We start from the raw sequence: 24,803 nt of genomic DNA on the forward strand, positions 1-24,803 counted from the left end.
TTAAGGCCTTTTTTTACTTTTGTGGTACTGTTGCTAAGTGTGTTAATTTTACGTGGCTCATGTATTATTTAATATGAGTGAAGAAGGAACTAAAGAAGAATGAAGATTTGTATCAAGTGCTACGCCCGGACGAAATTCTCAGCTCGGCCGACATTAGCGGGTCGGTGGGATCTTCGTCCGTTTGTATCGCTTATACGTAATTACACCGATTGAAGAAATTGAAAAAATAAAGAAGAACTGTCACCAGATTCACAAACCATAATATTTTTCTAATCAAGCAACTATGATATAAATTTTCTACGTTCGCATGTTTTAATATGTAGTTGTAATTTTAAAGTTATTGTACAGGAAATAACTAACTAACTAAATAAATAACTGCACATTTTTTTAATGTGCAGTTTTATCAAAATGTATAAACCTGTTAGATAAGTTTTTTATGCCTAAGCACTCACCGTGCGCCGACGGCCGCAAGAAATGTTCAAGATCCGACCGAGTTTTTGAATTGTTGTAGTTTTAATTTACGCTAAATAATATAAAAATATATACTAATATATAGTTATTTATATTTTTTATAGAAACATTGACTAAATAGTAATTATTACTATATAGTTCTCTATATATATTATAGATAGATATCTTTTTCTTTCAAAAATATTTTTTCAATTTTCAAACACCAGAAACATCAAATATGTCTTTCAGAAGAATTGTTTTGCGAACAAGTATATTTTTTCATTTAATAAATATTAAATTAGCGGTCAAAAACTCTTCATCATCAATAGCTGCACCGCCCCTTATAGGCCTTAGCCTCCGCAAGAATTCGCCAAATAAATACGCCATAGCAATCGATCTCGCGCTTTTTGTGCCAAACTTCGAACACCTATTATTTCGACTGTAACTCTCTGGAACCTTGCCTTGCATGAAGCACGCCAACATAACAAGACGTGATACCAGCAAGACTCTGCATTAGCTTTATCTTTACATTGATGTTATTGCAGTGTCAGGTACCTGACCTCACCAAAAACTCTTAAAAAAAAAACTTGTATTTATAGAAAATAAATTTCTATGACTAGGAATTGTTATTTTATTTCTACTGTCACGTCCTGACTAGGTTATACGCATCTAAAACGATGTTTTAACAACCCATTAAAAATAATATAAATTTAATAATCTGATAGGGGTTTCAAATAAAACAAATATTAAACAAATCAATATTATTTCCAATAAATTTTCAGTACATCCACATTGAATGCGATATTATTCTTTTAAAATATACTCCGAAATTAGGGGTTACTAACTATATACAAAGTTAAACGCAAAATAAAACATCGAACATAACAATACGTGCAACAATTAAAATAAATTAAATGATAGTGTTTCAACGTGGTACATATATCCCTAACTATATTTACGAATTGAACTCTATTGGCGTTGACATCACGAAGCGAGCGACCTCTAGCGAGATCAAACGCACTTTACATCATTCAAAACATATTCAAAACGATGCAATACCAACCGCTATATCCATTTGATGACGAATCATTTGGGAAAAGCATTAACACTTATCTTTCTAAGCAATGTAACCAACTTCAATTTTTAATTAAATATCATATTTGGTAAGCTAGGTTTATTTACAAAATAATTGTCAACACTCTTCCCATATTAACTCCAAATCATCGAAGCATGAAAATATAAAAAATCTAAACTAGGAGTATTGCAACTAAATAATCTAAATGTTAAATGTCTAAAAAATAGTGCAATGGTTGGGGAAATAAAATTCGAATACGTAGAAAATGTCACGTTAAAAGACATTTATGGTAATATTCAGCCAAGACTTAGCGCTATGTACTGCTATGTCAAAAATGTTTTGCTTTTGACACATGGGAATCTAAGCGCTAAGCCCCGACTATCTTACCCTAAGACTAGAAAATGCAAAAATCGAAAACTTGCCCAGATTTTAAATGCCCATCATACCTCGTGATATGTAAATGAGATTTTTAATTATTTTTAATGACAGACCAAACCCCTATATTATGTCACCACAGACATATTAATATAGTTCTATTTATCCTAGTAGACAAGTTGTTTGATACTCCAAGCGCTAATATACGAATTATGAAGAATTGTCCGTAAATTTAAAAGGGCATTTACAACAGCTTGTTAAGTACCATACAGCAAAAGAAAGCTTTTGATTTTTACACTTTGAGAAGCACAGTTGCCAGTCTTTATCTAATTTTATCAATTTTAAAGACGTCGTTCGAAATTTAAAATACGCTGCAATTCATCTAATTTTACTCGTATTTTTAAATTTAGTCGGCATTCGAAATCTAAAAAGCATTGTAGTTCATCAAATTCCAATCGATTTTCAAATTTAGGACTCGTTCGAAATTTAAATATTTTCGTTTATTCGTATAAATGGCAATTTTACTAATCAGTTCTTTTTCATTCAATGGTCAATTGACCGGCTGATGACTTTACTAGGAATAATTAAAGGCAAATATAACAACTTAGAAATAAAGCCAACTCTTTTGATGTGGCATAGACAATTTTATAATCTCTTATTAGAAGATATATTTCAAAACGTCAAAATCTTATCTTGCACACTGTAAATTGTCGAAACTCTAGAAGAACCAGCTTTATCGTTGAATTTGTGGCATATGTTGAAAGCCTTATGTCTTTGATATGCAAATTATGAGAATTATAGGCATTGCATCTAAGTGAAACCTTATAACATTACCCCAGCCTTAATACAAACGAATTTAGGCCTTAACAAATATACAGTTATTATGGCATATCAACAAATTTTTACAAAAACTATACATTGAAACGTTCATACGTCACATGGCACTTCCAAAATACTCAATCAGCCTTCGAAGGGAGCCTTCGGCACGGAAATTCTTTTCTTCACCAATCCCGATATCGGATTCAAATAATAGACCACAATATCATAAATACACTACATATATTTCAAAATATATGTTTTCAAATGCTATTTTCATTTGTTTTAAAAATTATTTTGTTATCGCCGGCCTTATTATAAAACTTTGGACTAAATTGTACTCTTGATTGTTCTTTACATGGAAACGGTCTCTAGTCCATGTTTTATTAGACCCATATGGAAAATCGATATCATTCTGAACTGTGGTCAATTGGTGACTATTAAATCTGATACGGGATCGGTTTAAACCCAAAAAAAGTGAGCAATCGAGTGTCTTGGGCTAAGCGTACCCGGGTGGATCCCAGGTGGCCGTCAATCAGGAGATGTAGGGCAACAGAGCGTAAAACACACACGCCAGTACTATTGGCACAGTTAACGCCAACAAATGCGTGATATCGACACGCATGGGCTTGTTCTGTAAGGTGGCCAATTGAGCGGCCAAACGCGCCTTCTCCGCGGATATCTCCTCCCATCTCTCTTTGGCTCTCACTAGCTCTTCCTCTAGCGCGTGCAAACTGCCATTTTGCATCGTAACTTGTAGGCGTTGCTCGTCGTCGATACGCACGTATTCGCTAGTGACATTCTTCTCGTTGCTGATTTCTGTCGCGACGGAATCTGTGTCATCATCGTCGTAGTCCAGCCTGAACAATTCGTCTATATCGGCGGATATTTGTTTCGTGTCTATTTCGGGTCTCAATTCTTCGAGAGATCTCGACGTTTCGGTTGTCTTATCGAGGGTCGTCTTGGCTTGTAGCTGTTTCATCAAATTGTCCTTTTCTAGGACCTCGGCTTGAAGGTTCCCGACTACTGCGGTTAAGTCGTCGATGTCGGAACGAGTGGGACGGAAGGCGAGTTCCGCTTGCATTTCAGCGGCGTTTGACGCCAGACGCTTGATTTCTGCGAGATTCGCTTCCTCCGCTACGTTTGAACGGGTAAGTTGAGCCTGAGGGATAAGATAAATAGGTACAGTACAATTGCATTACAATGTATAATGCTTCTAAATCCGTCAAAAAATCTAAAGTAAAAATAATATTCTTAGTATCGAAATCCTAAATTTCCTAAATCGTTTGACGAGTCGTATCCGTTAAACACAGTTGACTCTATTAGTGGCTTAATTTAATTAAAAATTATTGTAAAATTTGTACTAATCCATATAATTTTATCATTTAATCACTGTGATAAGCCCGTTTTGTGTCTATTGTATTTCCTTATTGATTGTGTCCCCTTTTAATAATTATTTTTAATATTTTTGGCTACACAAAATATGATACTGGAATGTTACAAGCTCCTGAATCTTTTCATTTAATAAGTTTACAAATTTGTTTAATGGCAATTATTATAAGGTCTATCTCGTTTTTAACAAGGGAATCACACAAACAGTTTGTGGGAAGAGAACAAAAGAGATATTTCATTAAAAACAGAGTAATAAATAAAACACAATAGATAAGACCTACTAATTAGGTCATTAACATTTAGGTGACAAGTTTATAGCAATATAGCAATCACAGATACCAATATATCAATAATTTTCATAACAAAAAGTCTTCTGAATCACGCTTGAAACTAAGGTACAGGGGGCGTAACGCCACGCCCAGACCACACCCTAACGTAAGAGAGAGATGGTTATGTTGCCTTCTCTTTCATATACCTTAAGGTCAATAGCCAAACGTTATTCATATATTTTACCAACAACGCAATTGTAGTTAAATTATAATTGCTAGTTGTCTCGGCGTAAAATGTTGAATTATTGAACCAACTTTGATCATTTTTTTAGGCGATGCACCCATAAGCCAACAATCACTTTTTAAGTTAGTTTTTGATTTATTCCTTATATGTCCTCTGTCGTGATGCGCACAACCCGAAGCTATTTCACCGGGAAACGAACCTTGTACCTCCGAGTCAGTAGTTATGTAAGTTTCGTACTTTTAATATTATAACCTAGATGGCTAAATACCTTTGCACGTTGAAGTGTTTTTCTGTTCAATATTAAAAAAAAAACATCCCACCCCGGTGAACATCTTTAACATCTTTCATTATTTACCTGCAGATCAGCAATCGTAGCGCGGTAGGCAGCCGCGTCATGCGTCTCCGGTGGGTCAGCGGCTTCAGTGGTCGCGAGCAAATCATCTCGAATGTTCCGCAATTGTTCGTTCTCCGCCGTGCTCGCAGATAGACGCTCTCGCAGCGCCTTAATCTCTTCATTAAGGCCACCCATCACGCGGAGTATGTTCGCGTACTCGACCCCCGCTTTGCTCTATAGAAAGTGCCAATATATGACAGTCATTTAAATAAAATTTCTAAATGTACACATATATATTTATTTATACTTTGTTACCATAATAATTATACAAACAAAAAACAAAAATTATGTAGGTTATAGAAGTTATAAGCTAAGAGGCGGCCTTATCACTAACAAGCAATTTCTTCTAGGCAACCCTAATATGGGAGAAGAAGTATAAGATGTGCATAAATTATTAACAAAAAAAACTCGAAATAACATGCAACTATTACTAAACAAAATAAAATCCAGAGAAAACATATAAATAATAGTATTTATAGTGTAATGTAAACGTGTAAATAAATAATTAATGACGATTCCATTGTGTTTTATTTAAAAGAATTGTACTATACAATATTAGGTATCAACTGGGTGCGTACTCAAAATACTAGGTAAGGTGCTCCCGAAGGAGACAATCGAAAACTATAAACCAGGGGATTTAGGGCCACAAGCCTTTCTTAGCTTCTTCTGTATATAGACAAACGTTTGGCCGATTTCCGACCTGTTAGTGAGATGTGGCCTTCACGCCTGTTTAGACTACGAAACCGACGCTTGAATGAAACATGATATTTAGGTTGAAAGGAGCAAGCAAATATTATTGGTTTTTTTTTGCGATCCGATTTCTTATATAACTACATTAACTAAGGAAATCCTATACGCTTTCGCACGTAAGACGCAGTATTTGCGGAAATTCTGTGAAACCTTTAACCTTTTCACAGTATAAAAATATCATATCAACCCTATAATAAAATATAATCTGCGTAAAATAAATATTTTGTTAAAAAGCTGTTATTTTATTTCGAAATAACATAGTTCTGTATTGTTTGAATTCTATTAACTTTAAAACATTATTATACATTGATTCTAACTAGGCTTATTTATTACACATGGAACTTGAAAATGTATTTGTTTTTGGGATAACGCCAACATATAAAAACACACGATATTGTAATCTCTCTACGTATCTCAGATATACTATGTTTTTTTAGAATTTCACAAGAAGCCGGTTAATTAGGCGATTAGTTATGATATTTTTATCAAATTTCCAAAACTTGCATCTTATATCACTTTTATGTAGTAAAATTATGATTACAACGGCGTTGTTAGTCCGTCACTAATAGTATTCAGTTACTAAATTATGCCTATTTAAAAAAAAATATAATTAATAAGTAACTCGACCTAATAAGTTTTTCTAGATCCATTCTATGATATGAAAACTACCAGTAAAGGTTAAAACCATTATTTCATTAACGTTCAAAAGTGTACATTATAGATGACTATTGACATTTCATCATGCATATGAACCAGCAGCCCTAAAGCAGTATGAACTCCATGTAACGTCCCCCGATTTAACGACGAACTCCCTAAACTCTCAACTCTCGATAACGCCATAATTGCAGTTCCTTAAGTTATACCACCGCCCATGGACAATGCCAGAGGGCTCGCGAAAAATTAGTACGCTCTTTTCTTGAAGGACCGAAGCCGAATTGGTTTGGAAATACTTCAGTTAATTTTTAAAGCTTAATTAATGAAGTTGTAAAATGGATATTATGTTTAATTAATAATCACTCACGGGCGACTCCTCCTTTCCATCACCATCGCTGAATGTGGAGTTTGCGTTGTTGTCCGGCCGAAGCTCTCCGTCAGCGGCAACCGGATCGGCTGGTTCTTCATCTGAAATGTTTGCCTTCTCATTGTCTATATCTATTATTATAGGCAAAGAAGAAGACATCATTCATATTAGCTAAAATTTAAAAATTGTTTCATAATTTTTTTTCATAAGTTATTTAGCGGCAGATTTCTATTGAGACTGGTTATGTCTGCGATAAAAATTATATAGGCACAGTGCTATATTTTCTATTCCATAACTTATATACTTCACAGGGACAGATGTCACGAGCTAAGTATCAAGGGACTATGTGCAGGGACTTCAGACCAAATCAGTTTTTTTTTATAGCATAGGGCGGAAAACCGAGCCTATGTCACACCGTGTAAACAATTGGAGGTCATATCTCCCAGGGAAAACCCCAACCGGGAGTCGATTACACAGTTCGCTAGATCGCAAAAGAAAATGTCTAGTGAAGACTTTCAGTTGACGACAGGCGTGACGAAACTTTCGGTGACAGGTGTGACCACAAAGTAATTGCGTCCCACGCTTCCTCATTTCGGTATATCATTGAATTTTTTTTTGTCACAAAATTTAAATAGTGACGCTTTGAACTTGATGAAAAAATTTGACAAAGACAAAGAAAGAAAACTTGAGAAAGTCAGTCGAAAGTGTAAAAAATATATTTGTTTAAAATTTAGTGATAAAAATATTCATTAGAAATACATAAATTATTTTGGCGAACACTTGGAGCATATAAACAGTTACAAACCCTAAGTGTTAAAATATCAAATTTCTATTTTAAGATTTTTTAAATTATAGTTTTTAATTTTTGTGAAATTGAATATGCGTTGAGCACAGTAGTATTATGATTTATAACTATTGAATATTTTAACTGAAACCTAAAAGCGTTATTAATTTGGACTTGTAGTTTTAATTAAGTGTTGTGTGTCTATTAGTAACTAATAAATAAATGTATTATAAACATATCTGAATTTGTACAAAATCCTAACATTCTCTTATAGGTTAATGTCAAAAAACTTTCAGGATATCAACTCAAAAGCATATTAAATTCTAAATAGAAAATACCATTATTAATCCGCGACTTTTCTTCATCGCTACCAGAATTGGACTCCGATGACTTCTCTCCACTAGAGCCCACACTTTCTTCCTCTTGCTGTTTTTCTGCAAATTATTATAAAACCATAAAAAATAGCGAAACGAATTACGGCTATTGTAACAGAAAATGGATGATACTTAAACCAACCAAATCGAGAATTTCCGCTTTTCCGAAAGTTTGACATTAATTACAAAAAACATATGATAACGATAACAATGATAGTAATAATTCTATAATTTGTATTTGACGGCGCTACTATCAATGTTTTGTAAAACAACGTGCAACGGGCGATTAGTCGAACGATCGTACGATGTGTCACTCGATCCCCACTACAGAACCTATATAAAGCAGCGCGTGCACAACAGGCACTGCCCGGTGCACACGTTGCGTAACCACCGAGTAGCCTTTGAAATCTTTACCTATTGAATTTGTTGTTGTGTGTGAAATGTCAGGGCCTGACGCTACATATTCATATCTCTCTCTCATATGTATGATAATAAATGCCTTTTGTTTAACTTCTTTCTTGTAATAACAAAAACACACATTTTTATAATTATTATTATTTCCAAACAATTTTTCTCTGCATCGCTTTTTAATATTTTAGATGAATTACTCTTAAATACACTTTATTTTTCATACTGCTAAATACTATACTATCAGAAACGGTATTAAGAACGTACAAGAAGTTAAAAGATGTCTTACCATTATTTTCAGTATTGTTAAAATCATTCTTCTTTAATATTAAATCAACGTCTTTCCCGCCGTTGCACTCCGCCGCTATCACCTTTATTCCGACCTGCAAATTCATTCAAAAAATTAATACATATAAAGCAATAATGAGTTGGATATTTGTTTTTGTAAAAAATATTTGACAGACCCCTTAAATATTTTGTCATTTGTGTTATTTTACATCTTGATAAATTTTCCAAATGGGGCTGTTTAAGTATTACGTAAGCACTATAGGTTGTCTTTAATTTTATTATTTGGTGATTATGTCACCAGAAATTATTAACTTTTTTTTACACATATTACCCACACACAGTCTATGCTTGAAAACGAAATGCGTTTTCTAGGATTTCTTAGGATTCTTATTATTTATTAGAGCATTGCTTACTTTTTCTGACAAGAGGAAGGAGGGGATAAATTTCAGTAAATCTGCTTACGTAATACTTGAATAGATCCAATACCATGGAAATCGGTTCAGCCGTTCTCGAGTTATCAATGTTTGAACAAACTCGACTATTTTTATATCTTAAGGATCAACATTTTATGGTCTTTTCTATTTCTATTTTCTTTTCTTCAGTCAAAACAATTGTTTTTCCAACTGATTTTATTTCATTAGATCACGATGACATGTCGTGCTCAAGGAAGAAATATAAGGCGTGTGTCTTCTGCATATTCATGCACACAGATCTATACCTTGTTAAGAAGCGGATGTGGTAGTAGAAGCTTGATATAATCCGGTAAAGCTCGCACGGCGTCTTCCAGCGTAGTGGCGCGTTTATCTTGAAGCTTATTGCTATCCGTACTCAGAACTAGCATTTTGGCTTCACCGTTTTGTAGGGAATACTGGAACACAAATTTATACATACATACATTACATATACTGATACAGGCGCGAATTAATTACATGACTTGTTTCTTAGCGCTTTCAGCAATGGTGGTTAGCGAGACACTATGGGAATAACGGGTTAATGGTAATAAGGAAGGTGCTGTTCTCGCTCTGACCTAAAGGGGAGGTCTTCGACCAGTCTAACGCAACTGCTCCAATAGCTAAGATCGAGAAGTTGTTTATCCTTAGCGGCCGGAATAACTCAGGGCGATTCGGAGTATGACGTCATCCTACTAATTTAAAGCCAAACACTGTGTCTGCGTCACATAAACCACAAACAATATTACGTTGTTTATAACATATAAGGCGATAATCTGGCGCTTATAGTGGATTTGTTTGATTGACAATTTTTCTTTAAGCAATTGGGTCAATGTAGCCCTAGCATGAACTCTAGATAGTTCCATAATTAGTATTCGTAAACATAAGTAAAATAATCCAATACGTTTTTGACATTTGCCATATTTTGCGCTAAACCGCTGAATTCCGTAGAACAAAAATAAATTGGAACGATTGGCCAGCATGGTGCATAAATCTTCCTATTGATATTTAATTTTGATTCTTCAACCGCATTTACCATGAAGAGTGTTCAGAGGAATTGTTCGGATACCCGCAATACCTGCAGCTCAGTTTCAACATCGGACGTCGAAGGAATACAAAATACTATCCGTATCCGTATATAAGGCAGTTTTTCCCACTATGTAGAACCAACTACCCACTGAAGTATATCCGAACCAATTCGACTGTGTGTTCAAGAAAAGAGCGTACAAATTCTTAAAAGGCCGGCAACGCACTCGCGAGACCTCTGGCATTGAGTGTCCATGGGCGGCGGTATCACTTAACATCAGGTGAGCCTCCTGCCCGTTTGCCCCCTGTTCTATAAAAAAAAAATTATTAAAATACTGACGCTGAGCGGCAATCGTTTCCGAAGCGTGTTTTCTCTTTCCTCAGCTGTTGATATCGCGAGTCGCGCTGCGCACATCTTGCGATCACATCGGGCTGCGAGTTTCTGAAAATAAAATAATTATTTTTTAAATTCATTTATTATTATTAAAAGGCCTACATCGCGTAATATGTACAATATTTTTTAAATTTACCAATATGATGACCAGGATGAGAAATACAGTGTTATTGAGTCATAATATGTATGTCGCAGTGAAGTATATAAATCAGAGAGTTAATTGAATATCTAGCAGACAATTAATTAAATGTCGATATTCAACGAAGTCGCTAGGATTTTGATTTTAATAAAGCAGCGTCGAAAACGTTTAACTATCTGTCTGACCGAAAGCCAGCGTGTTGATTAATAATGTAAAACAAGACTCCACCATGATTATTTCATTTGTTATTGTTATTTCGGTGTGATCGTGAAGAACTGAGAGCTTGGACATTCCGTGTTTTGCTTTATTGTAAATGGTTAGGTTAGTGTAGTATTGTTGCCTAGGAACATTTAAGAAACTCGTTAAACGTTTCGTTCACTCACTTGTCTGACGGAACTATAGCGACTTGATTGAACATCGATTTTTAATTCACTATCTAGAGACTCAATTAACTCTCTGATTTAACTACTTTACTGCGACATGTATAAATCAATTTAAAAACCGTTATGGCGTAAAATAACTTCTGTTGTAGTAACAAATTTATAAAAAAATAATTAACAATATTAGCTTTTATACGTGAGTCAGGTGACACAATCCGGTCGTAGGTGACGTAGCATGCTTGTAAATAATAGTATCAACCTCTGTTTATTTATTTCGTAATCCCCAACCTAACATAAATTATATATCGCAACTTTATTTCGAAACCGTAACTAAACGAAATTCAATCAATGCCATTTTATTCAAATCGTCAAAATCTACAGAAGGAATTTGACATGTCTATTTAATATTGTCTTTGGTTAACATAGCTTTTATACATTGAAAGAAAACAATTTTTAACCGGATTAAAGCTATAAATAAATACAGATTTTCTACAGCTGTGATACTTTTGTCATTCAACACCTTTTGTCTTCAGTCACTGTGACCACGCACGCTGTAAAGCCCGCGAAACTTCGGAAAAATTTAAATTTATGTAAAATATTTTATAAGTTTATAATAATAAAAATAGCTTTAATTCGGTTAAAAAAAAATTCGTTCAATGACTGTTTAATTTCCCAGTATTTTGGTAGACGGCGCTTAATTTAAACGTTATTAAACTGAAAATTGAAACATAGTTATTAGCGAAACCCTTACTAAACAAGTTGTCACCTAGCATTTATTTATTAGAAATTAACTTATAAACTTAAAAGTTTATAAAAAAAGTTACTATTTTTTTAGCTACGGAAGATTTTGACATTAATGTAAATTATTTACGTATGTATAAAGTGTGTCTTTAGTTTTGTAACAGTTTATTTTTATACAACTTTAATGCTAGGAGAATAATTTTTTTTGTTGAATTTAATATTTAGATTTTTTGTTAAATTGACCTGTTCATATAATAATTTTAAAATAAATTATAATAGGCTTTATAATTGAATATAGTAACACTGTTTTTAAACAAACTTTAGACAACTGAAAAATTACTGATTTCAAAAGTGCTACTATAAAAATTAAAATTCCTATAAAAATGTAATCATAGAAAATAATAAATTATATAACTGCACACCTTAAGAAGAAGCCGACTATTTAACAAATAATCTCAAAAATATCTCAGATAAGTTACTTACTTTTTTTATAAAGAGATAAATAATGATGCAAAAATAGTAAATTCTTTCTCCTGTAAAATTTAGTCCTTTTGTTTAATAACGGTTTCGAAATCAAGGTGCGTTATAACAAAAAACAAGTATACTAAAGACATAGCCAAAGATAGAATAATTAATATATATACAAAAAGTTTCTATATTTTACGAAACTTAGAAAAGAATAAAAAATTAATACATTTAACTAGTAATACCTAATTCGGCTGTTTTGTTGTTGGTGTCAAAGTTAGGGTGTGTATGTGGGGTGTGCTCATGATGCATTTTATTAGCGCTTTCAATTTTTTAAATACATTATTATCTAATTTTCATACTATCATGGGAGTTAAATTTCGTCGGAGACTTTTAATTTAATAATAATAATTAACGTTACGACATAGAGACTGGTGTGACGCCATCGTGCCTAGATAAGTGTTTTGGCAGGTTCTTGAGAATATGAATAAAAAAATTTGAAGCTCATATGCAGAGTAATTTGTTTGTTTCTATACTCACTAATTAATGTTTTTCTTTTATTTTTATTATTATTTACTGGAGCTAAGCGCATCTGTCAAAGATGTCAAAGAAAATATAAAACTTAGTATTATTTCATATAAACAAAACATTAATATTGAATAGACTTCAATTGAAAAAAAATCTTATTATTATAATATATTCTACAAAACTCTTCAAACCTGTAATTCAGCAAGAGCGTTATTAGCAGCCAATCGCAAAGAGCAGTTGTGCTTCTGCAGCGCGGCCGCTTCTCTACTGCGCCTTTCGAGACTTTCTTCCAGCGCTAATCTCTGCTCATGGGCTGTTCTCAGACTTTCTAACGCCACTTCCTGTAAATTAAGTGTATTGACAAAATAAGAATCGTCCTTGGAAGAATTAGAAATGCATTCTTAAAAAATCAACAAATGAAAAGAAGTGTAAAATTTAAAAGACTTATAAATTCATTTGAATTAATTAAGTGTTTAGTGCAATGGTGTGGCGGGTAAAAAAATTATGACAGTAGGTAAGCAAACGCAAAAAGAAGGTCACACGACAGAAGAGTGTGTTATAATTATACAAAAAAGTAAGTTAAAATTTAAAAGATATTTACTTTAAATTGGTTTATCACACATATTTTAAAGAACACCTTACTTTGATGACGTGATTTACATTGTGTACGATAATTCCTTCATATAAGAAGAGATATAATTGCGAACGTCAATAACAAAATACTTGTAAGCCCTTAACTTTCGAGTTCAACCACAGAATGAGTTACTTTGTATAGAATTAACTTCCGTGCGTAATTTTTATAAATAACACAGACTCATACATTAATTCCCCTGTGTAAAATTATTACATCAATATTTATACCTGATAGTTCTTCTTATCAGTAAGCAATTGAGCGACATGCTGCGTATCAGGGTGTTTGCCCGCGGCGAGCATCGACTCCAGCGTATGCACTCGCATGAGCAGGCGCTGCTCACCAACGAAAAGCTCCCAAGCGGCCTGCGCTTCAGCCCGTGTACGTTCCACGCACTCGCGTAACGTACGTAGACGACTTTCGAGTGACGCTTCGCGTTGTATTGCTTCCTGTAATCAAAAGTCATTCATTCATACATGGGTCCTTAATAAATGAATTACGTTATAAATTTATAACTATTATATTAATTGTATACTGACATTTGGTAGATAACATTTGAAGGATTTAATATTATTATTGTACTTGTAATCGACTTTAAGCATCTAGATTACATGTTTCGGTGTATTCGTAAAAACTATAGAAATCTTTGTCATTTTCTTTAAAGGAAAACATTGCATACAATATTAATGTATAAAGTAAAGGTTTTTTGCCCTGACACAGATAAACATTTTACGAAACCTAACATACTTTAACTTCGAACAGTTTGTTAGTCAGCATAGTAAAGTTCAGAGTCGTAATTCAGGTATAAGGACTCCAATGTAAAATCCAATAAGTTTTTGGCATATGAAGTCACAATTAGCTAACTAAATTATAAATAAAAACTATGGCTTCACGAACTGGTTTTGCTAAACTATCACTTAAGTAAAGTCTTTCCTATGAAAAGTAATATTACGATGTCAGAGATGCAAAAATGTGCCTAGCCCATTCTCCGTTAAGTAAGATTAACTTACTTGAACATAATTATTGAGTTGATATAATTCATTGAGATGGAGTTTCGCCTCTGTGCCATCTGGATGATAAAGCATCAGCATCGCTACCACCGGAGGAAATGTGTTCTGAAAAATAATATTTAATATATTGTGTAGAAAATACTTTTGACTTCCTCGTCAAGGTCAAGGGCTGATTTGCCTTGACATTGGTTCGCGTAAACAAAAGTGTTATGTAAGTAACATGTACTCTAAGGAAACTTTGACATGAGTCTAAAAGATTTTTAATGTTATACAAAGCTTAATTTTTGAACCAAACCACGTAGCTACGAACTACGAAAACACTAAGAGCGTAAAACGAAATATGAAATCACATGTATAAATATTCACGGTTCTGATTTGTGAGGTTTCCAACTGAAATATTGAACGTATCATTTCGGTAATATTAGATGCTATATGTACTATCAAATAAAATGCCTGACCTTTCGTCTTTCGTTTATGATTCTTTCCCTTTAGGCAAGTCATATTAGACATAACTAACGCACTAAGCGGCTAAAAATACAACCCAAAACTTCCTGACTCGAATAGATTAACACAGTAAAGGATACAAATAACTAATAGCTTACAAAGCTTGCGTTGCGATGTATGTTACGGGATCTATTGGAAATAGAAACAAACAGACCTCTTTTTATAATAAAAGTATGGTCTAATTGTCCGTTTGTGTATGTTTTCAAAGGGCTAAGACACCAAGTTAGTAAAACTGTGTTCAATAACAAAGACCGCCGTGCTTGGTTTTTATAAGGAAATGTTATTAAAATTTGAATGTGTATTTTTTATTCAAATTTATTAGTTTACTATTGCAATGTAGTATTTCTTATACAATTGTTATCATAATACATAGTAATGATAGCGGCAAAAATTTAAGTTAGGTATACTATGGCCGTAGTAGCGTTTAAGGAGGAAAATAATTTACCAACAAACATCCAAATACAAATTTAAAAAAATAGAAGTTCATAATTTTATGCATTTTTTTACATAACCATTCAATATTAGAACCTTATTTTTTGTAACATTAATTCAAATAATACAGTAATCATAAAACTTAGCTCTTGAGCTTATAAACTCACCTTCTCTGAGTTGGCAGTATTTTCAACGACCGGTATACCGAATTGAACCACATCTCCTGAAAATACCTCATGCGGGTCTTTAACCACTGAGCATCTGTTGTTGTTGATGTACGTTCCATTACTGCTCTGATTGTCCTGAAAAATCATATTTTTATAAGAAAACTTGTGCTCTCTTAATCGATATACGTTTCTATAATTATATCATAATGAAGGATTATCTGATTACATGAAGATGATCAATGCACTAACGCAGAAATAGAATACAAAAATCACTTGTTAATTCTTTCATTAATACATTTACAGAAACATCTGGGCCCTGGAATAGATCCTTGTTTAATCCAACTCATACCAATATAAATACAGTCAAAACCGTTTACGACGACATCGTTTAGAAAAACATTACAGTTATATTGACCAAAATCATTGGTACCGGCTGAATTCTATTGTAGTAGGTGCTTAACGTCATCGGCTGATACGACTATCGGTTTTTACTACCAAATATGAGTAGTCCCTTCGATGTCGTAACAGACTTTGACTGTATTATCACTTGGTTTATTAAGATGTAATGAATCATTGTCCTTACACTTTATAAGTAACTGATTCAGAATTATGTAATTATACCGTTCCAGTGTTCATTGATCTTTAAAGGTTATGTTTATTTAATGGTCTCAAGAGTCGACGTAAAATTGAATAATAATAGTCAGATTATTTACACTACCTGTTATTATATTTTAAGCTATACTTGTAATAAGATTGTAATCGAAGACCTGAAGCAAAGTCCACTGAAGCGATTTAATTTGATTGAAGATTGAAATGTTAATCTTCATTTTAGTCTGCTGTACGCGAATCGCGAGTTTTGGATAACAATTAAATCCTATATTTAGAAATACCACTTGGGCCCGCTTATAAATGTTACACGTTAATCTTAGCGGATATCTCTTAGTGAATAAATTTCGTGGAAATTTATGAAATTATTTTTCTATTAACCAATTGTTTAATCGGCTTTGACACAGAATCGCGTCTAGGGGTAAGATTCCGAGTCGAGACATACCACTAAGTAAGACGCCCGTATGTCAAATTTAAGCATAATTTTAGTATTTGTTTAAACTTAATAAAAGGCGTTGCTGCACCCAAATAAGTGCCCATGGCCTGTGATAACTGCTCTTTTTAGGCGTCCTGTAAGTTCGTTTGCTATATGCTATAAAAACCCCTAAGTGAACTCCTCAACTTTCCTGATCAACAAAAATATAATACTTATCTTACTCTTCTGCGCGCATCTTATTCTACGTAATAAATATCTAAAGAATATTGCGATGAGAATCTCTAAGTATGATTAATATGTCAACAAACTTGTGAACTTAAAATTTGCTAGAAAGCAAGGTAATACAAACAAATTCATATAAACAAGAATCTTACAAGTCGTCAAGCATCAGCTGTTTAACCGCAAGGTTCACAATGAGGCCTCTACAAAGCACACAGCTCGCGTATACATTTACGTCAATTAAAAGGATGTTAAACCTGTTTCGAATTGGCAAGTTATGTGGTATATGGTAACAGACAGTTTTTATTGATTAACTGTTGGACCCTTCAACAAATTAAGGCATGTAATTATAAACAATTCTTTTGATTCCATTATTTCATCAGCTCGGCAAATGCGGTTTAACAGTTTTGGAGAACAATTGAACAAGAGCGCAATAGTCAATATTAATAACGTGTTAATATTGGGAAGGGATTCTTACAAATTAATTTCTTCAAGTTATTATTTAGTACTGATAATTATTAGTAATAAATTCGTGTAATTTATTAGAAATTTAAGAATTGACTTAATCTTGAAAATCAAAAGAGTTAATTTTTATTACTAATATTACTGCTAAGGTATTAATGATAACATTACTATGCAAACCTTACAAAACGATATATTTTACTTAGACTTGTCGCAGTACTGACTGAGGTCGTAGATTCAACCCCCTGTTGTGCACCAATGGACTTTCTATTTCATTCGCTCGAACAGTGAAGGAAAACATCGTGAGGAATCCCGCTTGCCTTAGACCCAAAAAGCAGACTGCGTGTGTCAGGCACAGGAGGCTGATCACCTACTTGCCGATTAGATTAACAAATTATCATGAAACAGATACAGAAATCTGAGGTGGAGACCTAAAAAATTGTAGCACCACTGATTTTTTTTAATAAAAACTATCAATATTGTTATTCTTTATTTGAAATCCGATACGTTATAGACCACCGCGACTAGGCTGGTAAAAATAATGACAACGTAGTCATAACATTATGTAATACTGTTCAGGTACTAGCTACAGAAACTAATTAGGAGTTGAATGTGCTAATTTGGACAATTAGGCTACGCTAATGTTCCATTCAAGGATTTGCACGGCGCCATTCGTTCCGCTGCGATTTTATAAACATATTTCAAGGAAACATTAGATTTTCTGACTTCTAACTTATAAATGCAAATTTGATTTCGTATTGATAACTTATGACAGCCATAAGCGTGAAATAGCTAATGAATGTTTTGTCCCTATCTCTCTCGTTTTTTTTTATAAAATAGGGGGCAAACGGGCAGGAGGCTCACCTGATGTTAAGTGATACCGCCGCCCATGGACACTCTCAATGCCAGAGGGCTCGCGAGTGCGTTGCCGGCCTTTTAAGAATTTGTACGCTCTTTTCTTGAAGGAAACGTGTCGTGTCACGTAGAGACAATAATCGTGAATAAATTTGAGACTGATTACGAACCTTAATAGGACCATATATGTATATAATAAACGTGGTTTTGTCGTTGATAAGGATGGCTTTCTTAGGAGGGAATATTCTATATTTTTTATATATAACAGAAGGCAAACGGGTGGGCTCATATGTTGTTAAGTGATACCGCCGCCCATAATTACTCGCATTGCTAGAGGCCTCGCAAGTGCGTCGGCGGACTTTTAAGGCCGTTATACTTCTGTCGCACTACCAAAATAAACACAAAATTATGTGTTTGTGTTTTAAATATAACATGTTACCCCATACGTATTCTGGCTACGTAAACAAATTCGCTGGCGTCAGCTAGTTCCAAAAGGGGGTTCTAATAGTCAAACAAAGGGTTAATTGAGGGAACGACATTACATTGGATACAAACCGTTTGAGGGTTCGATGGAAACATACCACCATAAACAAATTGTTTCCTTGTTAAATATTTATTCTATTTATTTGTTAAGGAGGCCGGCAACGATTATCCAAACGTAAATCAATTCTCAAGGTTTATACAATATATTCTTTAAGAAATGCAACGCTAGGCAGTCTCCAAGTTATCGTTACTATTACGAGTTATCTAGAAATACAAGCCTTAGACCAATTCCATAAAGCTATCGTTACGTGGAACTGGAAGGGCTGCCTACTGAACTATTTCCGAACCAATTCCTACCACGCTTAACAGCTGGCAAAGCACTCGCGAGCCCTCTGGAATTGAGTGTCCATGGGTGGTATCACTGAAAAACAGAAGAGCCTCCTGCCTGTTTGTCCCCTCTAGTATTAAAATTCCTTTCCTAATATATCTAAAACCATGCATACAACTGTTAAAGATTGTTCGTCAGTACGTATATTAAGAAATACATACCAATTTATATTTTACGAAATAATAAACACATTGCCTATTGTAAATCAACTCTCGTAAGGCTAAAACGCATTTGATATGACACTGGTAAATGCTTTGTGCATTCGTAATGAGGGCACATTCAGTGAACTGATTTATATTATTTTTATTTACTAGTGCTTCTGAAGCTACATAATAATGTATATGTCACCGGAATAAAACAAAATCCGCAAGTTTAGAGAGAGATAATTTGTATTATTTTACGTTCACATTTTCGAAAACTTATCAAATTGCTACGTCTCGTGATAAATTTATAAACTAACGGATATCCATTCGTATGATTCTACGCTTAGGTTAGTGACCAATAAGAGCGCACATGCCGTTTGGTTATCGCTTACTTAATATTTTAGGTGTTTGGTAAGTTTTTCAATTTACGAATATAAAACCGTAAAACAATACAAATTATCTCTCGTTTAGAATCCTACGAAAGTTTAAGTTTGCGGATTTTGTTATATTCCGGTGACATATACATTATACTAGATATTAAAAGCGATATGATTTTAAATCTTGAATTATATTGTAAACTATCGTCTGTCGACATTGGGGCAAAGGGTAAACTATTTTATTTCCGTGTGATTTAACGAGATTCAATTTTTAAATTCTCTAAACTGATACATCCTTGAACATTACGATTTAACCTAATTCAGGTATTTAATATAAGAAAGTGTCCAAAAACACTACTAACAGTTTCTATTAAGGGAACACTGTTTTCGTGATCTATTATTTTCTTACTGTTTACGACTTACGACAAATGCACTAAAACTAATTCAATGCATGGTACAAATTGGAATTAGGAAAAACTTTAGCCAATATAAAGTATTTATTAAATAGATTCAACTTTAATAATGCTTTCCGGGAAGCAGAAACCGTGTTTAAGAAGACACCTCTCGCCGAGTTATATAAATAATTTAATTAGCGAGTATACTAAGATACAAATAAATAATAGTTTCGTATAGAACTCATTAGTTGCCACTTGTTACATAAGCTCTTAGAAGCCTGAATAAAGAGGCTGTGGTCGAAATCTTTTGTGGGCGTCAGTGAGAGTCGGCACATTTCCATTCATAAGTGTCAGCGTACCGTCAGCAAAATAGATTTAAACCAAAACAATCGAATATCGTTAAAGGAAACATTTTCATTACCAATTAAGTGTATTCAAAATGACAATTGTTACGTTTAACTAGGGTACTGAGCTATTGCTCAAATTAATCACAATACGATAAATTTCTCTATAACAAAACCGTTGCTGTCTGTACCCATTCACACACACGGGTGGGCGTTTTCGTCACATGCTTTTGTTCACAATACATGTAAACACTGTGTAAAGATCGAGGAACTCTAGTAATATGACCACAAAAGATGCGCTATTCTATAGGAATCCGTGCGTTGAATAGATAACGTACCATTCTTGTTGATATTTAACTTTATCGTACACTTTTGAAAACATACGGAGTTTTATTCAAATAGACAAATGCATTACCAGACCAAACGTATAATAGATAACAAAAAAATCTGAATAATCTATAAATTTGTTAAGGAAAACTATGAGATTGCTTCGTTACTCTCCTAATTATTTATTTTTCATTATAATGCAACGAAATTTTACAAGTCTTGCTTTGACAGGAAAAATGGGCTAAATATTTTCGTATCACGGGTTTCAATAGCAGAGGAATAAGAAACACAGCCATTCAAATTATTAAAAGAAAGGATTCGCGAGTCAAACTCCATGACAAAACACGCTTTAATCCACGGGACCTTTAAATAAATAACAAATCAAATCTCATTTGTACCTACACCTAGAAATAATATTTCTACAATATTGAAAATGTCGTTTCAGTAGATTACTTCGTACATACACACTAAGTTTTCCTCTTTATAAGTACATATTATAGCGTAACAACAATAGCAGGTGCGGTTCTACTCCCGTAAACTCATCTAGCGAAATTATCATACATTATCAAACTTGGTACCATAATCACAATGACACGAATATATTAGATGATACAATATATAAATATTGTATATTAAAACTACAACCAAAATATATTAAGAGTTGCAGATACTAATTAAAATTATTAAAATAAAATACTCAAAGAATTAAACAGTTGTTATAAATATTGCCGAGTTGAATCAGAACACTCATCTCTACTCATATTTATAAAGCATAATGGTTCCTGTTTTCACGATTTGCGCGTGCCAAAAGTTAACTCGACACAGTAAATAAGAGTTAAGAGGCAGGTACGTGTCTGTTTATCTTCAAAGGCGATTAGGTGAGCCTTTGAAAAGAAGTAAATGTTTCTCCGTAAATGGTATATCCCTAAATTACTATGAGGCAGAAATATTTCCGCATATGTATATGCACTTTTGATTAGGCATAGTTGAGAGTATAAACAACCTCGATAAATAATAATAATACCTATTCCGAAAAGGTAAAGTGAAAAAGTTTCCATTATATATTTAAAGTATTCATTTTTGGACATCGATATGTGTCCACCACCTCCCACAGAAACAAATTAATTTATGCATAAACAAGGCTGTTTTAGATATACTTATTTAGATTGTTTTCAACAAAAGGCAGCCTATCATTAATGATATTCACGAACAATATTTTATATTGCAAATGGCGGCCCGTCCTAAAATATATGCACTTTCAATATGCGTTCCAAATTATAAATTAACAGACGTGTTTTGTTTCGTACGAAGTTACGACGCAGTATTAGACTAAGCTGCCGTGTCAAGTAACACGGTGCACCCTTACGCTCTCAGTGGCTCAACCCTTTATACTTTCAGGCATTAAAAACATCCAGATACTAAGACTTCTCAAATTGAAGTAGGATTCATATTGTTATTTTACTTAGTTTAATTATGAAACTTACCACAAGATAAAAATGCCCTTTATCGTAGTAGAGTGTCGCATGGTGACGAGAGAGCACTCGACAGTCGAATATTGTATTTGTCTGGCAAGGTGAACCACGATACACATATCTTCCGATCTGAAACATAACATCAGCATCCTTGTTTATGTCTCTTAACAGTTCGAATATTTTTAATTTCATTCAATTGATGGATCGTGTCATGTTGCCGACTGGTATAACAGTCAAGTTAATGGCTCCAATAGATCCAAGTTGAGTAACAAATTAATAAACCCACGGTAAAAACCAAAGATATAACTGATTTCTCGCTACTTCCTTGCCATTTCTTAAAAAATGGATTACATGATATGAAATGTTTGTTCATGTAGCATAAGTAAATTGTCTTGTATACATTATAAAACATTGCAAGTGCACTACTTAAGTTCCGTTTGCATTTATCTATAAAGTCATTTCGTATGACAAGCGCGCGTCCAGCCATTCTTGAGTCAATCAGTATGACCCAACGCACTCGAGACGCTACAATTGTACATTGGCAATTAAATTTAACAAGATTAAATGGTGCTATTCCTAGCTTCACATCTGCTGCGCTTGCGACGGAAGTTAATCTTATCATATTTTACATACAGGAAGTATAAAATATGATTGGCTAGACCCAAAATGTATTGTTTATACTACCAAGGGACTATCAATTCTCTCGGTACTACAGTGAAAGGTATACAAAAATATTTTTGCATACTAGGCATACTAAATGAGATTGTTAGAAATTGTTGTAAAGTTGTATGTTAATTTGAAATCAAACCAAGATATAATAATTGATTATGTATAGCGAGTACATTCTTGCAACAATCTTGGTAATGTAAGAACCTAGAAATACCAAAAAAAATTTGAGGACTAGGGAAGAACAATGTAGTTTTATAAATAAGGCAAGCTTTGAACCAGCTAGAGATGCAAAATAATTCTGGTCAAATTACTGTGTGTACATGTGATTCAAGTAATATTATGGTATTCTATAGTCAACTTTGGCATAAATACTAAAAACATTGAGTCTTTTATCAGTTAATGTTCACTATTTTGTCTTAGTTTTTGGTTTACAAAATACATACAAGCAGTGTAGATGTATGGTGTCCAAACAAGATGATAGATTCACTAAACTATCAGACAATACTACAGTAATGTTACAAACAGATAAGACATGTCTTGCCTAATGGCAACATAAGATGTTGCCCTGATCAAAGCGAGATACAATCTATCTGCCAAATACCATTATGTATATACATGTCCACTTACAAAGGTCTTATCAGATTAGTTAGACAAGTTTAATCTTTATTAAGTATTTACTTTAAACTATATGCTTCATGGCGATAGTTACTTAGATAAAATCATTTTATTAATTAACACACAAGCAATTATAACAACATCGACATGCCTTTTGTAACTTTCAATCTCCTCTTCAAGATGTAAATGTCATTAGTATATCTTATAAAAATATTTTACAAGACATAATGATTAAATTATATCAATATATTTTGCACTTATTTGTAAATCAACTTACTTTATAAGTTTAATTTTGTTAAAATCGATTTAAAACAAAATTCTATTACATGGTTTTTTGGTGAATGCCAAAATAAATTAGGCTGAGCCAAAAGACCTTTAGGATGCATCTCCTAAGACTAGTACATTATTGTTAAAAGTACATTTGACAATTATTTAAATATAATGTCATCAAGTTAATTTGAGAATACGCAATTGTGGACCTGATTAAAATTAAAATTAGAACATCTCCAAAACAATTTTGGTTTTGAAACTTCCCTTGAATTACCTTGACTGGTTCCTCTAGTGTGACTCGCCTTTCTTCAAATGGTAGGGAGTTCGTGTGGGGAATAAAGACCGCCCGAGGGACACCCACATCCTGGTTGTTAGTTGGGGCCTCTGACCCAGCTGTCCAAGTATAGTCCATATTCTTTACAGTAGCCGTCATTTGTGGTTTCAATTTCTTATTTCTTGCTATCACCATCCTACAGCTATCCTTCAAAGTTAGCATTTAGTGTTCCCACGAACGTAACGAGAAACACATCGTATTTGAAAGATATAACCACTGGCCAATTGGTGAAAGGTGGATATTATTCACTGCCATCTTGAAGAAAAAATCACATAATAGAAATATCAAGCCACGGATCTAACAAAACAAACTAGTATACCTACTTTACGATTTAGAAAATATGAAACTTGATTCCTTTCGTACACTAGTCAATTACTACTTATTTGCAATCCACAGAATATTCAATAAATAAACATAACATCTTACATTTTTACATTACTTTTAACCTTTGAACCGCTTTTTGGCTTCTAATACAACTAAATTTAATACTTAAACGGCGTTAAGTCTTGATTAAAAAATAAATCGTTCGGAGAACTTACGAAATGGGTGAAGAAATCGGACATTTGTTTTGTTGAGTTGGGTTGGTACTTGGTTGTAATTCGTCATTGGTTGATCCGTCGTTCACTGTTTTTTGTTCATTTGTTCCTCTTTTCTCTATTCCTTTAAAATGTAGATTTTTCTTGATCCCAAAAAAATAGTGTTAGTACAAATTAAAAATAAATTTGAACTTATGAGTTTGTTAGATACACTCAATATTATTGTAATTGACTCGTAAAACATATTATTTAGGCTACAATTTAAATTGATTTTCTCTACATAATCTTCCGAACTTTTATAATTATATTAGTATTTTAGAACTGAGTTTACAGTTAACTGTGGTGTATTAGTATTATCTGTTTTGA

General features: G+C 33.4%; 1 protein-coding gene and 1 long non-coding RNA gene across 5 annotated transcripts in view; one reads left to right on the forward strand and one right to left on the reverse strand.

The window, feature by feature from the left end:
* LOC123709308 overlaps positions 1-5,114 on the forward strand; it is a 19,426-nt gene extending 14,312 nt beyond the window's left edge. The window contains exon 4 of the long non-coding RNA XR_006753715.1: positions 4,983-5,114. This is a non-coding gene — a long non-coding RNA (uncharacterized LOC123709308). The remainder of the gene's footprint in view (positions 1-4,982) is intronic.
* Positions 1,197-24,493, reverse strand: LOC123709307 (sarcolemmal membrane-associated protein). Of its 4 annotated transcripts, none has more exons than XM_045660530.1 (14): positions 24,441-24,493; positions 23,842-24,156; positions 22,026-22,142; positions 15,507-15,641; positions 14,404-14,508; positions 13,624-13,842; positions 12,954-13,103; positions 10,456-10,557; positions 9,359-9,508; positions 8,642-8,735; positions 7,909-8,004; positions 6,787-6,917; positions 4,977-5,189; positions 1,197-3,878 (listed from the first exon to the last, which is right to left on the reverse strand). In XM_045660530.1, the coding sequence occupies exons 2-14, from the start codon at positions 24,061-24,063 to the stop codon at positions 3,252-3,254; spliced, it is 2,361 nt and encodes a 786-aa protein (XP_045516486.1). In that variant the 5' UTR covers positions 24,064-24,156; positions 24,441-24,493; the 3' UTR covers positions 1,197-3,251. The 4 variants fall into 4 exon arrangements, with proteins under 4 accessions (XP_045516486.1, XP_045516485.1, XP_045516484.1 ...); XM_045660529.1 differs by having other exon boundaries at positions 24,328-24,463; XM_045660528.1 differs by having other exon boundaries at positions 24,225-24,461.
* Between the last annotated feature and the right edge of the window lie 310 nt (positions 24,494-24,803).

The sequence above is a fragment of the Pieris brassicae genome, chromosome 5 (genome assembly GCF_905147105.1).
Source record: "Pieris brassicae chromosome 5, ilPieBrab1.1, whole genome shotgun sequence".
NCBI lineage: Eukaryota > Metazoa > Arthropoda > Insecta > Lepidoptera > Pieridae > Pieris > Pieris brassicae.

What these genes read in the sequence shown, in the direction of transcription:
- LOC123709307 (XM_045660530.1), bottom strand. Translation starts at nt 24,063, where the DNA reads ATGCTAACTTTGAAGGATAGCTGTAGGATGGTGATAGCAAGAAATAAG. An exon ending in CTGATAAGAAGAACTATCAG is followed by an intron (nt 13,104 to 13,623) that starts GTATAAATATTG and finishes CTTAATTTACAG; the next exon opens with GAAGTGGCGTTAGAAAGTCT. An exon ending in TAACAATACTGAAAATAATG is followed by an intron (nt 8,005 to 8,641) that starts GTAAGACATCTT and finishes AATAATTTGCAG; the next exon opens with AAAAACAGCAAGAGGAAGAA.